At 46.8% G+C, this 16,335-nt stretch overlaps 1 protein-coding gene across 2 annotated transcripts in view; it reads left to right on the top strand.

The window, feature by feature from the left end:
• The first annotated feature begins 427 nt into the window (after positions 1 to 427).
• Positions 428 to 16,335, top strand: part of LOC146195424 (evasin P1182) — a 32,021-nt gene continuing 16,113 nt past the window's right edge. The window contains exons 1-3 of one of the 2 annotated variants that reach the window (XM_084597820.1): positions 474 to 580; positions 1,859 to 1,947; positions 2,792 to 2,856. In XM_084597820.1, the coding sequence (XP_084453946.1) occupies positions 1,932 to 1,947; positions 2,792 to 2,856 (81 nt within the window). In that variant the 5' untranslated portion in view covers positions 474 to 580; positions 1,859 to 1,931. Of the gene's footprint in view, positions 581 to 1,858; positions 1,948 to 2,791; positions 2,857 to 16,335 lie in introns of both variants that reach the window. The other variant, XM_084597821.1, reaches the window with a different exon arrangement.

The following is a 16,335-nucleotide window of genomic DNA, read 5'->3' as shown; positions in this document are numbered from 1 at the left end:
CCTTCCGACAGATTCGCCTCCATGGCCTCAGAGTAGCGTGCATAATCGACTTCCAAGGGCCCCAAAGTGTGATTCCTAACAAACCTCCACCCTAGAGAAGAAATACAGAGATTGCAGCTGTTTCCAACTTTCTGCCACGATATAGTATTTTTACATCACACTCCGCATCTGCGAGTCCATGCTCGGCCACGTCACGTGCTGTCTACCACCCGCTGAACAATTCTCGCGATTTTTAGCTCACAACACCGATGCCGTCAATGTTGACGATTTTCCTGTAGACCGAGCCCTTTAACGTTAACGTAAAAAAAAAGATTGCAATAGAATATATATCTAAGCAAAGGGATCAGATTTTTTCAAAGGCGCTTCAAGCTGTGATTCCCATCTGTCAAACGTACAAAATGTCTACACGTCGCTTTTGTGTTAACATTTTTTCTTTTCGGCTGATCGTGTTGCCAGTCCAATATAAAAATCTCATTTAAAGACGCTTACTCGAGACAGCTTGCATCCAAAGAAGAGGTCGCATTGCCCAGAGCCAGATCATTTACGTACAGGCATCAGACACGCAAGTATTTATTTCAAGGTAAATTGGAACGGCTTGCTATTGCTTGGAATGTTAGAACAGATAGAACTAAAGATCCCTATGCATCATTTCGTATATAAAAGATGATAACGTGCATTTTTCATTCAGACGTGTTAATCGAATTCTTTGATTTATCGTTCTGATCATGATAGTTCTGTCTGAATACGTTTTGTCGCCATCGTTAGTACACCACTTCGCAGCGTATGGTGCGTGTTCTAAAGTTTGGCTGGTTTATGAGGGCTTACGTCACAAGACGTCTTAGGTTATGGGAGACGATGTAGGGAAGAGGTCCGAAAATTTCGACCACTTCGGGTTCATTAACGTGCACTGACATCGCACACCACACGGGCGCCTTGCTTTTTGCCTCGATAGAAAAGCTGGCCCCTCAGCCAGGGATCATTACCGCATCCTCGGGTTCAGTTGTTGAGTGCCCTAGCGACTGACGATTTTATTGGTATCATATATTAGCTTCTTTGAAATCTGGATACAGTATTGCCAGTATGTTTATCGCTTTTTACTATTAGTTTTACTCGTAACCTGCTACAATATTAAAAAAACCTAGCAACATCACGTTCTTAACTTTTGCAAGCATCACCCTGTCACGTTCATTACAACTCTGTGCACTGCCGATAAAACAGAAAATACAACAGACATATTAGAAACAGATACACTGAAAACCGATTTAGCAATTATTGCCAGAAATAGGATTAGTGTGACACTGCTAAACAGCCGTTCCAAGATTGTCATTACTAGCTGTAAGGTAGGGCATGCAGCAAATTGAAAATTTAGTTTGCTCCTCATAATGGTTAAAACAGCAGTGAATTCGAGTCTCTAAATACTTGATAAATAAGGTGCCATACATCGAACGATGCATTTAATGTTCTTGCAGTTGCAGCTCTTACTCAAATGTGGCTTATCTGCCACTGTTTATTTGTTTCAAGCGAACTGCATATGCAGTTCATATTAATTGCCGCCGTTCAATTTGTAATACAGAGTACACACACATTGTGTATCATCACGATATCAGCAGATATACTTATATTGTGAAAATTATGCCACTGGTTGCGGTGCTAATGATTAAAATGTGAAATACCTGAAGGCTTTCGTCTAAACGTTTTCAAACCATTATTTTGATGAATAGTTTTAAATCGATTTGCTCGCATAATCCTTGCAAAACTGTGTCGTTTTCGACGTTGCCGGTCTTTGAGCTTACATGTTATTTATTTTACCTAGCACTATAAAATGTGACATCTTTTGCGCGACTAACTTTCAACACAGAATGCCACTGACATAAAACGAGGTTAACGATACGGGTTCTACTTACGTTGAGGACAACGCAGCGCAGAGTGCTATGGAACAAAAACATGGTACGTGCAACTTTAACAGATACGAAGCGCGCAGTGTGTATCAGGGAAATAACGCGAGTTAATGACCTACTAGTGAAAATATAGAAGCAGAAATTGACATGGGGAGGGCATGTAGTGCGTAGAGAGGACAGCCGAGTTTCGCGTAGGGTAACAAATTAGGTTCTAAGTGAAGGAAAGCGTAGCAGGGGGCGGAAGAAAGTCGGGTGGGCGGATAATGTTAAGAAGTTCGCAGTGGTCGTGTGGACGCAGCCAGCACAGGACGGGGTTAATAGGAGGAATATGGAAAAGGCCTTCGCACTACAGTTAGTATAGTCTGGCTAATGATGATGATGAACATATGAAAGACCAGCACATGGCTAGATATGTTACATAATACGAACACATTCCTAGGTAATGTCCGTTCAGACACCTTCGTTCGTATTAATATTGTTTAAATCTGGGATGTTGAAAATCGAGTTTACCTGACAAGATGTTAATTAAATGCAGTATCTGAAAATTTAAAGTCTGTCAGCCGTAATTGATTCTAGTTACTGGAATTCGTTTTTGCTCTTTCCGTGTCGCCAAAGCTGAATATACACTTTGTATTGTGCGTTCACCTTTGCGTTATGTGGTATGTGCGGAGCACTCATTTATTCTTGGGTAATGGGGTCATCATCATCATCATCATCAACCTGATTATACCCACTGCAGGGCGAAGGCCTCTCCCATATTTCTCCACTTAACCCGTTTCTGTGCTAGCTGTAGTGGTAATGGGGTAGAACACGTTGACTGCCAGCGCGGTGTTCGAAAAAATGCAGGTTAGTGTATATAGTGAACCTCGTGTTTAGAATGACTTTGTTTACAGTTCTGCGCATCAGTGCAAGGACCGTCATCATTCACCTCGGGATGGCACTCAACTGGAGCTTCCGGGTGAGATGTTTAGCTAAATATTTTCTGGCTTGCTCTAAAGAAGTCTAAATCATATCATGCAGTTAGTCCTCCTAATTCATGTCAGCAGCTTACAAACAATAAATGAATGTATATGAAAGTAAAGATTGTTTGACATTGGCAATATCAGCTCGCAGTTTTGTTGAATAATATGTTTACCAACCTCGGCGCGTTTTAGTTGAGGGGCTAGAAGAGAAAAGCCATGCCACGTGTATTATAATTCTTCTTTTTTGGTTCCACGAGCTGCACTAGAGAATATCCGGTTCTGTGTACAAAAATAAACATGAGCCCAGGATGTGAGACCAACTTTCGCTTAAAATAGCTGCGGAAGCGGGTTTTTGCCCTTATTTTCTCTGCAGGTACAAGCTAAAATATGGGAAATGGTCTTTATTAAGCAGGTTTGAGAAAATATTCTAGTCGGCATTCTAAGTGGATACAATAATGATATCTAGTTTAGTTCCCATATACACTTTGTTGCATTGGTCACTACGATTCGACGAAAGTGAAACGACTTTCAAGCATTATTGGACAGCTATGTGCCATCGGTTCGGTCATGATTGAATCTCCCCATCGGCTGTTCTCCCAGCCAGTATTAAACAGGTGTTTACGGCGAGTTCCGAAATTTATCTACGACGTTGGGACCCACTGCTACTGCCATGACATTGCAGTGACTAGCCTATTGCCGCAGTCGAAGATGACTGTAATCCAGAAGAGAAAATTACAAATAAAAAGATATATGGAACCCACAAACTTTTGCCACTTATTTAGATACCTGGGGAAAAAACTGCGAACTTTGTGATTTTCCTTACACAAGCATGAAGACACGTACATCAAAGAAGGAGAGTTATATGCAATGTGCAGAGCAACATTGATAAACCTTGTTTCAAGCTCACATGGTGGTGTGTGCGAAGGGAAAAGTATTTATTCTATATTGCAATTTTAATGTCTTAAGTCTCAGAAAAATAAATAAATCATTTGAATAGCCTATTGAATAGAGATCATCAAAACCTCAAAATAGCTGGCACAGAACAGCGCGAATTTCGAAGAGTGCTTGAGGAATGTAGCTTTTGCTGAAAAATAATTTGAAATGTTTTCTTGATGTATTTCCAGAAATCAGTTCACCACTCGGCTTTTCAACATAAAGCCATTTATGTTAGCATTGCATGCGTTGGTCACTTCAGTAACAAATTCAATAAAACATGACATTTAGGTTAACTGTTTCATGACCTTCAAAAATTTGCGTAATGCATTGCTTATGGATATTAATTGCACTCTGCTGCATAGTTTGCTTACAGTGAGTTCCGTTATCTATGTGTGGTTGCTTTCGTGTAATGCTAGTGTTGGTAAAATAGCAGCACGGGCATATTCTATCTTAATTTTCCACCGTCAACTGAGGGCAGGCAAACCCAGATATCATGGGGCTACTTACATGTAAGCGACATCGCCGCACTTTTTTTCATAACTTGACCTGATGCAGATAATAAACAAATTAAAGCAGAACCAAACGCAACCGCAGTGATAATATCTATGCAACTTTGACGATGGTGAGTGTGTTCAACATTTCTCTGGAGGAATTTTCTGACCGAAAACAGCTCTTGAAAAAAGCGGATCAAATAAGAATACACAGCCCACTACGCATTCATTACGATTATTAGGAATTGTAGCTTCCTCTTTCGGAAGACTGAATGATGAAGGCGCTATGTATCCAAAATAGTGTACAATCATCCGACAGCGGTTGCTTAAGCTTTAGTACACCCTGATTTATTATTTTATGATGGGCGAATTTAACATTCTGTGCATTTCGAATAGAGTTTTTTGCTTAAGCGATAAAAAAGTGCTGTTTATGAGTTTCCCCAAAGGGATGAGCAACATAGCATGTGTCATAGTTCTTTTTGAGACCGTTTTCTGTAAGAATATTTTTGGTACTTTACCACTAGACCTTTTCTGGAGTTTTGATTTTAGTCGGGTGATCTTTAACCTACGTGCTATCTCGAAAACTTTATTATACTTAATTCGAGAAATTTGAGGTAGCATTTTGCATCGATGGTTGTGTTTTACTATTTCGTATATACCAATTCTTTACTGCCCAAGTAGCATAAAGTGGCCTATGAAGTGGGAGGCCCGTGCTGGTTCCATGGGGCAGCCAATATGGGCCCCATACGGGATTTGCAACTAGCGCCCAGAGGGGCCCCGCGTAGGCTGCCCAACTTCACCTAAATTCGTTTCAATTCGTACTCGAGTGGGCAGACAGATTTGGGCTGCTCGAATTCAGCTCAGAGAGAGATAGTAAACTTTATTTGTTAAACGGAATAGCGTGCGTGGGTTCCTCAGTCCAGGATACCATTGGCCTCGGCTGTCTCCCGGGCCCTGGTGAACTGGCTGCGATAGTCGAATGTGGGCCGCATACCAAAATCAATAATGGGCCCTATTTTTTATACAGGTGTGTGGCGCCGATTGATCGACGTTTTAATGATCATGTCGGTGAATCCCTACAATACACGAAACATGAGGTTAAGGAATGAAGGGCTGTACGGAGGCCAACTCGTTTTGGGCTGGCCCACGTGTTGCCCTCATGGGTTTGATGTTGGCATTTTAGGGGTTGCCCAAGACCCATTATTTATCAAGCGTAAAATATGAGCACAATTGCCTTACCTGGTATGCTATACTCAAGTACATAAGAGAAATTTATTCCCAATACTACAATAATATGCGCTGACCCACATTGCCCTCTAAATTTTGGTCTGATAGTTTATCTTGGTGCTCTGTGTCAAATAGGAATGTTGTTGTCGTTGCGACTGTATAAAGAAGGGAAAGGAAATGCATAGGCCTTGTAATGGCTCAGTCGCTGAGCCACCGAGGGGAAATAGAGAAGAAAGAAAGAAAGAAAGAAAAAAGAGAGAGAGAAAGACGCGGGTCGCAACAGCCATCATACGCCACCGAAGCGGTAGAGGGTGCAATGACGGCCTACAACAGACACAAATCCTGTTGCAGTCTAGCCCCCGACGCAATCAGGTGGTGGTGACCGACTAGTCTCAGCCCGTAGGGCCAGGATTAGCCACCCCCCATCTCCACCTCCGAAAAAATAATGGCACAGGAAAGATACGGAGCTAGTTCAGCACATACTCGCAAAGCGGAAAAGATACTGCAGCACATTTCCTGTCATAATGCCCCAATCACATAGTTACTAAAGTAAAACAGATATATATTTACGGCATAAATATGCTTGGAACAGGTATGTGGAACCTTGAGAAGAGGCAATGAATGATGCGTTTAACATAAATTATATAAAAAATGCCACCCTTAGAGATAAAATGTAGACGTTTTGAAGAGCAGAGCACGGTTACGATCAATTGGGGAACAATGCGGGGTTCCATAGGCAGCGCAAATTAGGTAAATCTTATTTTTACCGCATAGAATCCGAACGTGTGTCGCGTTTGCCCGGAAGCACCCAAAAATGCCTGTGTTGGCAGCGTGGTACAAGCCCGCACTCCGCCCAGCCGCGACCTATGGGGGACTTACTTGGCTTTTGAGCGAGAAAGCCTAATTGAGCTAGCCCATCTTCTATCTGCTTGAGGCCTACAATCGCGTCGCATCTGCTCTAAAGTGCCCCGCAACAGACAGATATGGGAGACACGGGTATGACGAATTTCAAGTCCCACCGCTGCCTACGAAAAGCGTATGGAGTTTTCGCTGGGCAGCCCTATTTGGGGTATCCCGGGTGTTTACTGCATGAAGCCCACGTTTCTGTGACACCTTCCCTCGAGTATCACTCAAGGACCCACATAGCCATCGTGCGGGCATGCCTGTTTTTATTCCCGCCGCGGCCCATACGGGATGTATTGAGCTCTTGAGTGGGCAGCCCCATTTATGTTAGCCTTGGGGTTTTCTACATGAAGCCTATTTTTGATTCCTAAAATTCCCCACGAGGGACTCTTGTAGGCCAATTATGGGAATCTGTGTTCAGAAGACCCTTGCAAATCCTCTATGATACCCAAATGCAAAACACAGGAGCAAGCCCAATTTGTGCATGCCCGCGTGAGCCCTAAAGGGGGCCCTAATTGGTATTATTTTGGTTTCTTCAACCCAACTAGCCCATTAGGGCACCATGGGGCTCTGTATTGCGGGCTAATCGGGTAAAACCAGAGTTGGCCGTCTGATTCATCCCACGCCTCGTAAGTTCCACTGCAGGAATGTCTCCGTGCTGACCCATTGCCATAAAGAACATGTTTTTGATTAAACTACTTTCAGTAAAGCGTATGCGCTCTTCTATTACGCAGCAAAGCGAGCGACGCACGTGGTACCTCAAGGCACAACTATCATTTCAGTAAAGCGTATGCGCTCTTCTATTACGCAGCAAAGCGAGCGACGCACGTGGTACCTCAAGGCACAACTATCATGGTGGTTACATCGCGATGTCGTGCAAAGGTATGATCTGGCAGTGGCTTGAAGTGGGTCGGTAGTTCGACCCCGAGTATTTCTCACACGAACATTCATTATTTGATTTTAAATCATTACTACATGAAGCACCTTACTACGTATTTAATGGCCGTGTTTTATCTCCCCCTTTAATTCTAATATTTCCCTCACTATTCTTTTTTCAATCGGTCCCTCTGAACGGCCGTTTTTATGTTCGATAGTAGGTGTCTGGTAAGTGCAGTAACCAGGAATTTTACAAGGACGCGCGTTTCTTGGAGTATGAAAAGGGGACGGCGCTGAAGCACAAATGCACGAAGGGTAGGACCGTTCAGATTGAAGCTTCTACAGTTCCATTGAATCCCATGAGCCTTAGTACTCATGAAAGGGGCCCAGATTTGCGGCGCTTACTATCGTCTGTGGGCGTGGTACGTTGGAACTCCTCAAACATAGTCTGCAGATGGCTCTGCATGGAAGTGAGGGCAGCAGTAAGAGTTGCATTAACTTCCTTTCGCAGAGTACAAAAGCTCTCGAATATATCCCCTGCGACGATTCCACAGTTGGCATGGATGCTCACCTGGCTAACATTTGGGGCCGCGCAGATCACCTCACGCAACATTTTCGGACACGCGGAAAACGTCACAAAGATCTCGAGCTTCTTCGACGAGAATTCAAGCTTATCTGGGCATAGCAGCTTCACCTGCAAAGTGAGGCTTGGCAGTCTACATCACAACTATGGCGCATCTTTCGTGGCCTAAATGGCAAGACACGCGGGGCCCCACCTCTCGCCGTTCTCCTTCTCAATGGCAACCCGGCGGATGTTGAAGATGAAATTATACCCACCTTTTTCCCATACGCCAGCCTAACGCCTCCATCAGCAGTTTCCATTTTTCCAGTCAGAAACCCTGATCCTGACCTGGATCGCCCATTATCAAAGGGAGAACTGCAAGCAGCCCTCGGAAGAGGCCGAGCTCGCGCCACACCCGGGCATGACCGAGTCAGTTGGCAGGAGCTTCGCAATCTCGACTCGGCAGCACAGGATGCCCTTCTCGACATCATTAATTCTTACTGGCAGACCGGAACGGTACCGGATAATCGCAAGCTTTCTCTTATTCTTCCTATCCCTAAACCTAGCAAAAACCCTCGACATCCTAGTAATTTGCGTCCAATACCCCTGAATTCACATCTCTGTAAACACATTGAGCGCCTGTTGCATACCCGAATTAGTCACTACATTGAATACGTCAGTCCAGGATTTCATTCAGCTCAAGCCGGCTTCTGCCCTATCCTCAGAACGCATGACTGCCTTTGGCTTTTGCGAAGGGTTCCGAATTGAACTCATCGTAAAGCGCTACCTGACTATCTTCTGGCTGTCGATATACACAAAGCCGTTGACAATGTTCGCCATGAAGTTATCCTGGAGGAACTCGCCAAACGCTTTCCTAGTACTCGTGCCCAAAATCTGGATCCGCAGTTTTTTGACATCTAGACCCATTCAGTTACATGGCAAAGCTTCGGGATGGGTGCCCAAGACCTATTACATGGATAGGGGTGTAGCTTAGGGCTCCACTCTCGGACACATATCGTTCAACTTGGCCATGACACGCGTCTCCGAGAAGATGGAAATCAGCACAAGCGCAAGATTCGCTATATATGCCGATGATACGATAGGCGGAAATGCGTTATGCGGATGACGGATTTTGGTTAAAACGATGGGGGCAGCTGGAGTTTCCGTAGCGGGTGATGCGTCCTGGGATGCCATGCTTACTGTGGTAATCGGTGGGGTGAGCTCGGGGAGATGGCGTCCACTGTGCAAATCCAGCTTTTTCTGTGCTATTTCGCTCTTATATTCTGTTCTGAGTGCACGGGGATCTTTAGTCACCTCCACCAAGATGATACGTGGCAAGGTAATGCCAAGATGACACCGCACACGGCAAGAAGCAGCATCTGTCATCGAAGAATATCTAAAGCAGAGGGGCTTGGAGTGCTCATCACGGAAATCAGAACTGATCAGATTCTGGCGAGGGAAGGGCAACCGCTCTGCTCCCACAGATCAAGGCCACAAGCTTGAAATCCGGCTACAAGGGGAGACAGTGCCCGAAAAGACAACCGTGAGGATCCTGGGGATGTGGCTCCAATCGAATCAAAGGTGTCAACACACGCTTAATCTGCTCAAGACCTCGACCCAGCAGGTCGCCCGAATGATAGCACGGGTGACCAGCAAAAAGATGGGGATGAAGGAGCCCGACACACTCAAACTTGTCCGGAGCCTCGTTATTAGCAGAGTAGCGTATGCTCTACCTTACTTCAATATGACCAAAGGAGAGGAAGACAGAGCGGACGCCATCATCAAAATGGCTATCAAGACCGCACTCAGGCTCCCCAAGAACACACCGAACCACAAACTAGCAGCTCTGGGTCTGCACAATACAATACAAGAATTAGCAGAAGCCCAAATCAAGTCACAGCTAAACAGACTTCTACAAACGAGGACGGGAAGACGGGTGTTGGAAAGACTGGGATATAGCACACACCTACAGGTTTATAACAAGACAAGAGAGGTATCGCGGGAAGTCAGAAATTGGTACCGAGTTCGGCCCATACCTAGAAACATGGACCCCCGCCTACACCCGGGAAGAAGGCAGGCAAGGGCAGAGTATTATGAAAAAACATTTGGCCAACAAGACACGTCAAGGTTCACCGACGCAGCCTTATACGAAACCAACGCAAAGAGGGCGATAGCCACGGTCACAGACTGCGAAGGCCGGGAGGTAGTTAGCGCCTCGATCCAAAACTGTACAGTCACGGAGGCAGAAGAAGTGGCTATCGCACTGGCCATTAGGCAAGGAAGAGAAACGGGAGAGAGTCTGACGATACTGTCTGACTCTCAATCCGCATGCAGAAATTTTCAACGGGGTAAATTATCTAAGGTAGCGCACCAAATCCTTTCTTCCACAAGCGAGCCAACAAAACAATGCACTCAAACACTAGTGTGGATTCCGGGGCATGCAGGGGTCACGGGGAATTTGTACGCAGACAGGGTAGCACGAGGACATGCAACCTACCGTGCGCCCAACAGTCTCGGGACAGAGGACCTGATTCCGCTTGACCCTGACTACACCACAATACTACAACACTATAGAGGCTTGCGGAAAGTATATCCGGAGCCGCATAAAAAGCTCAGCAACGAGGAGGCCATAGATCTGAGGCGGCTACAGACGGGCACCTTCATTAATTTACACATATTACACATGATGCATCCCACGACATTCAGAGACGAGTGCCCGTGGTGCGGGAAGACCCCTACCCTGTACCACATAACATGGGAATGCAGCTCACATCAACTACAAAAAATTGAAAACCCAAATGAAAGACAGTGGGAGGCTTTGCTGGCCAGCTCTGACCCGGAGGCTCAGCTCTACCTGGTCACAAGAGCTCGCAAACTGGCGAAAGCCAGTGGTGCCCTGGACTGGGGGCGCCAACCGCTCGTCAGCCTCGGTTGAAGGCGAAGAAAAAGATCCCCGAGCAGTTAATAAAGTTCACTCACTCACTCACAGCGTCCACCGGGCACCAACTGACGCTGTTGAACGTCGTCCTCCCTAAACCTCACAAAAGTCTTCTTCTTTTCTTATGCGCATGCACCGCCTAATGTGAGAATATTACCGTCTGGACTGAGGGAGCAGATTACGTAGACAAATATTCTATGAAGACTTAACTTCAGGCGACCCTTCTTTTATCTTTAAGAAGCACTAACCAAAATTGGTCTCGAACTCACACCACATAAAACAGAATTGGTTAGTGTCGACGGAAAACATAAAACCAAACCCCAGTATGCAGACCCATCTTCACATCAGAGGCAACACGATCATCTCCTCAGATGGGCAAATCCGCATGCTTGGCCTGCCCATCTCAAGCTGCAACAGTCCCCAGAAATGGGTTCATCAGCTACAACGCCTTTGGCCAGCACTGCTACACACTATTCGTCGCCTGTCCAACCGGCACGACGGTGCGCGGCAACATGCCTGCCGTGCAATGGCCCGAGCCGTGGCGGTCGGAAAAATCTTCTATGGCACACTCGTCCTCCAACTGTCGAAGACTGACTTCGCTAAGGTCGAACTCCTTCATCGCGCAACACTACGCACTATTACCGGTCTACCTAAGCACACTCCTATAGCCGAACTTGTGCGTTTGGCCGCTCTTCCACCGCTCACTACCACCATTACCGAGTCACAGACGCGTCATCGAATACGTCTAGAGAACACTGTCCAAGGGCGTCGCCTGCTGGCCTGGGATGAACAGCGTAACGACAAAACACATGTCCTATATGCCTCTCTTCCCCCTTGGGAGATGCTAGTAGTCACACGCCTCCATCGCCGACCTATAAACCGCGAGTTTGTCATTCCCCGAGAGCTCCTGCTGCCCCTCACCGACAAGAGCGAATCCCTGATACGACCGACATATACACCGACGCATCGATTACAAGCGAATTTGCATCTGTTGGCTGGGTATGCGATGACAACCCTTCCCGTTCAGGCGCTTGTGCCTGCCACCTACCTCAAGGTACCTCTTCATGCTGAACTCCTCGCTATTTGGGGAGCCTTGTCAGGAGTGCCTTGCACCGAAACTAGTTCAATACGTATTCTTACTGATTCCTGTGAAGCTTACAAGGAAATCGCTACTCTGGGTTCACAAGATGCAACAGCTACGGCAATACATCTCCTTAAAACGTCACCAACTCGCGACTAGAGCTGTCGCTATTCACTGGACCCCAGGTCACTCGGACGAATCAGAGGGCGATGCGGCGGCACACGCCGCGGCTGCCTTGGCAGGTGGGATGTCCACATTTACATCCCCACCCCCCTTGATTAATCCTTCTCGACCTTGGGCGGTACTCACCCCTTGTCTTTCACTTATGCACTATACTCGGACCAGTCTTCGTAGCCTCAGTCAGCATCGCATGCAGGCGGCCACACCAGACCCGCCTTTAACGAGAAAAACTCACCTCACCCGAAGTCGAGAAGCTTTTTTGAATAAGCTCATTGCCCGTGCGGTTTACACGCAACGTATTATGGCCCGCTGGCGCCAGTATAGAGAGAAAATGATTACGTGCCCCCCCCCCCCCCCCCCGGTACGACTCTAACTCGCGGAGGCATATCTCATCTACTCTGGGATTGCCCTTTTTCTACTGGACACTCCGAGATCAAACCCAAATGTCAGAACTACCGTTCACTTTTAGAAACTGATGCTAACGCACAGATGATATTTGTCAAGTATGGCTCGCTTAGTGGCCTGGTTAGAGCAATGTGATTTGAGTGACGACCTAAACAATTAAGATTCTGTCTACTCCCCTTTATCCCCGTCCATGGCCATGAGCCTTCCCATTCAATAAAGGACATTCAATCAATCAATCAATCTTTTTTCAATATTTCCATCCCGAATTCCTCTACCCACACAGAGTAGCATGCCAGCGAAATCTAAACGCCGGCAAAATTTTTTGTTTTCCCATTTGAGTCTCTCTCTCTCTCTCTAACAACAATCGTGTTTACCGTTGACGATAAAATCACCGCAGATATGAGTGGAGTGCCCAGTACCAGCGCAATGCAGCGGGAGCGTTTCTGTCGAAGGAAAAACAGATGTGTTAGTCTGCTGCGCTATATCTGTGCAGGATAAACATCCCTAGAGAGTCCTCCACTACATCACTATTTTGTTATTTCAATGCCACCTCACCGTTTTGCTTGTAGTGCGTTTTAGGTGTCCATGGGTATGTGTCAAACACTGCGCTTTTCCTTTTCTTTCAACCGATTTATATTTAGTGTTTCAGAGCATAGGCGCTAGAAACACTACCAGACTATCTTCTGCCTTCGAATCGAAATTAAAAAAACCCGCTTGCAGTTTGCGCTTCTTCACTTGAAAATACTTTTTAATGTACACTTTTAACAACACAAGAGAATGCTTTATACTGTTCTGAGCCCAACTATGACACCTACGGTTGTCCTGTAGCATTGTGTGGACGGAACCATGACAAGTGTCGTTCATTCTCCCACTTCCTTTTCATCGTTCTCTATTTTCTGTTCCGCCGTACAAAGCAGCGGAGGTGGCTCAGCTTTAGAGCCAATAGCAGGCTGTGCATTTTCTGTTCCTTCTTCCTACAGTCGCAACAAGAACAACGCACAATGCATCTGCCACCACCTCGGTGGTGCACGATGGCTGTTGCCGCTCGCATACTACTCTCTCCCTCTTTTTGTTTTACTTTTTTTGCATATCCTCCTCTGTCCGCACGAGGCCGCGGAGGTGGCTCAACTGCACAGCCAGTGGCAGACCCGAGCATTTTACACTGACGCTGCAATTAGAAATGAAAGGGTGAGTGTGGCATGGGTGTGTGTGCCAGCGCCTCAGCACAACGGACAGCACACGTGCCACCTACCTGGAGGAACAATTTTACACTCCGAGTTGCTTGCCACATGGGGAGCCATAAATACCATTACGACCGCTGCAGCCAGAAAAGATAACTTCAATGGATATCGAATTTTAACCAAATCATATGCAGCGATTGCAGAGCTGACGGCACCAACTACAGACGACGCAGTGGCCAAGGACATCAGAAAGAGGCTGAAGGGAATGCGGGAAGTTGGAATAGAAATTCAAATTATATGGACACCGGGACATACTGGCACGGACGGGGGAAACGCAGCCGCGCAAGCGGCCGCCGCGCAAGCGGGTGGGCTTGCTGAAACGTACAATGCCCCACACCCCAACTCCATGCCTACACCGACAGACTTAAATCCTTACCAAACAATGCTCACTAAAGGCTCCTCTGGCAGATCGATGATGCACTATGTACGCACAAAAATAAAACACGACAGTAAGCTTAGATTACATGAAGCGACACCAACGCCGGTGTTTGAGGACACGAAAGGGCTCACTCGACCACAAGAAATATTTCTCAACAAAGTAATAACAAACGCTGCTTACACACCGCACATACTTGACAAGTGGTTTCTCCGAAGACACGAAACACTCAAACACAACATATGCACGCACTGTCAGGAACAGTGTACAGCAGACCTAGAACATCTTATATGGCAATGTCCATCGTTTTCACAAGGAAGAAACAAAATTACGCATATTCCACACGACGACATGCCCATATTAGCAGGTCAGGTTATATCAAGCACCGAAATACAACACTCCATTGCTACATACGGCAGTGAGAGCGGCCTGCTTCGAGTAGTGTGAGAGAGGTCGACTCACAGCGCGAAGATCGGCCGCATGGCAAGCAACAAGCAACAGCTTGAAGAACCGTTAAGACGAAGAAGTTACACTCCCATCCCTCCCAACTCCCCAAGAACCCAAACAGCGGCCGAGAGCCATCCCTTCCTTTCAATAAAGGCTTCATTCATTCATTTTCTTTCTTCCTAGAGTCGCAACAACAACAACGGACGATGTGGGGACGGGGATTGGGGTGAAGAGGGTGGCTCCTCCTGGCCCTACGGGGCTGGGAATAGTACGCCTGCCACTGGCGGTTCTACCTGTTGTAGGCCGTTATTGCACCCACCCCCGCTCTGGTGGACAACGACGGCCGGTGCGACGCGCGTCTTTCTTTCTCTCCTTCTATTCTTTTTCTTTCTTCGTCATTCTCTCCTCTGTCCGTTCGAGGCAGCAGAGGTAGTTAAGCTAGAGCCAGTAGCAGGCCCGTGAATTTTATTTTCCCTTTTCCTACACTGCAAACAACAACGTAGAATTCGAGTTGAAAATGTAGAAGTTAAATGCATTCCTGCATTATTACTGTTACGGCATGCAGTATCAAGATGAAGAAGACGCGCTGGTGTGTTACGGCGAGAAAATGACGCCGAATCCAGGCTGGGTTAGTTCTTGTGATCTGTACTGTTTCAGTTACACTGCTGAGAGGAACCTCCCATTGAAAGAACAGAATCACGCGCCAGAGCGCCGTCTGCTCGAGTACTCCTACGGGGACTGGTTTGGTATTAGGCCACCCTGGCATTTGCGGGTGCCTCCGTGCACTTCCCCTAACATTTGTTAGAGGATTCCTGGGAATACTTGAACAGCCAAACCTGAATATCCGCAGCCATCGCATTACTGATAGCATTATGCCGTCGGACACGACCCCTAGTGACTCGCTGTGTACGAGCGTGCCAGCAAGCACACCCATTGGGACGTGACCCCTATGCTTACGAACGCCATTTTCTATCTGGTGGGTGCGCCACGCGTCTGGTTTGAGACGTACGAAGACGAACTCATATTCTGGGATAGGTGCAGAAAAGCTCCTAGATCTATTTGCAAGCCGATCGGACGCAAACTCGGCGCTAAAAATGATGCCCCGCCGGGGTGGTGCAGTGGTAAGACGCCCGACTACTGTGCCGGAGTTCCCGGGTTCGAACCCGACCGCGGCGGCTGCGTTTCGATGGAGGCGAAACGAAGAGGCGTCGTGTGCTGTGCGATGTCAGCGCACGTTAAAGATCCCCAGGTGGTCGAAATTACTCCGTAGCCCTCCACTACGGCTCCTCTTTCTCTCTTTCCACTTTCATTCCCACCCTCCTCCCTTCCCTTACGGCTCGGTTCGGGTGTCCACAGAGCAAGTGTGACAGTTACTGCGCCTTTCCCTTCCTGTGAACCAATTTAACTTAACTTAACTTAACTTAAAAATGACCTAGCATTCAGAGCCCACTGTTCGACTAAATTATATTTGTCTTATATTCAGGACGTCCTGGCCTATCGAACAAAGTAAAAAGCACCATTTCCTCCTTAGCGTCCTCCTTGGCACTGGTGCTCAGATTCCTGAAATTAGCTCTTCGTTTCACCGTCGTCTCAAGAAATACCCGATGCTTCGTCAGCCGTTGTTGTCGCCGATGGAAGTGTCGCTGTTATCTGCTGAGTGTGCACTCTGCTCGTTAATATATGCGGTCGCTGTGCCCCTGTGCTATTCACTATTCCTGACTACTGCCCTGAAGGTGGGATCCCAGCCATCGACCTTTTACCGGCCCACTCTGCCCTGATTGATTGCTCAAATGGCCTTCTTCGCTTAGACTT

This window comes from Amblyomma maculatum, chromosome 3 (assembly GCF_055883805.1).
Source record: "Amblyomma maculatum isolate TAMU_Amacu chromosome 3, ASM5588380v1, whole genome shotgun sequence".
NCBI classification, from domain to species: domain Eukaryota; kingdom Metazoa; phylum Arthropoda; class Arachnida; order Ixodida; family Ixodidae; genus Amblyomma; species Amblyomma maculatum.
Note: the sequence above shows the minus strand (reverse complement) of the source record. Positions and strands in the feature narration are given on the sequence as shown.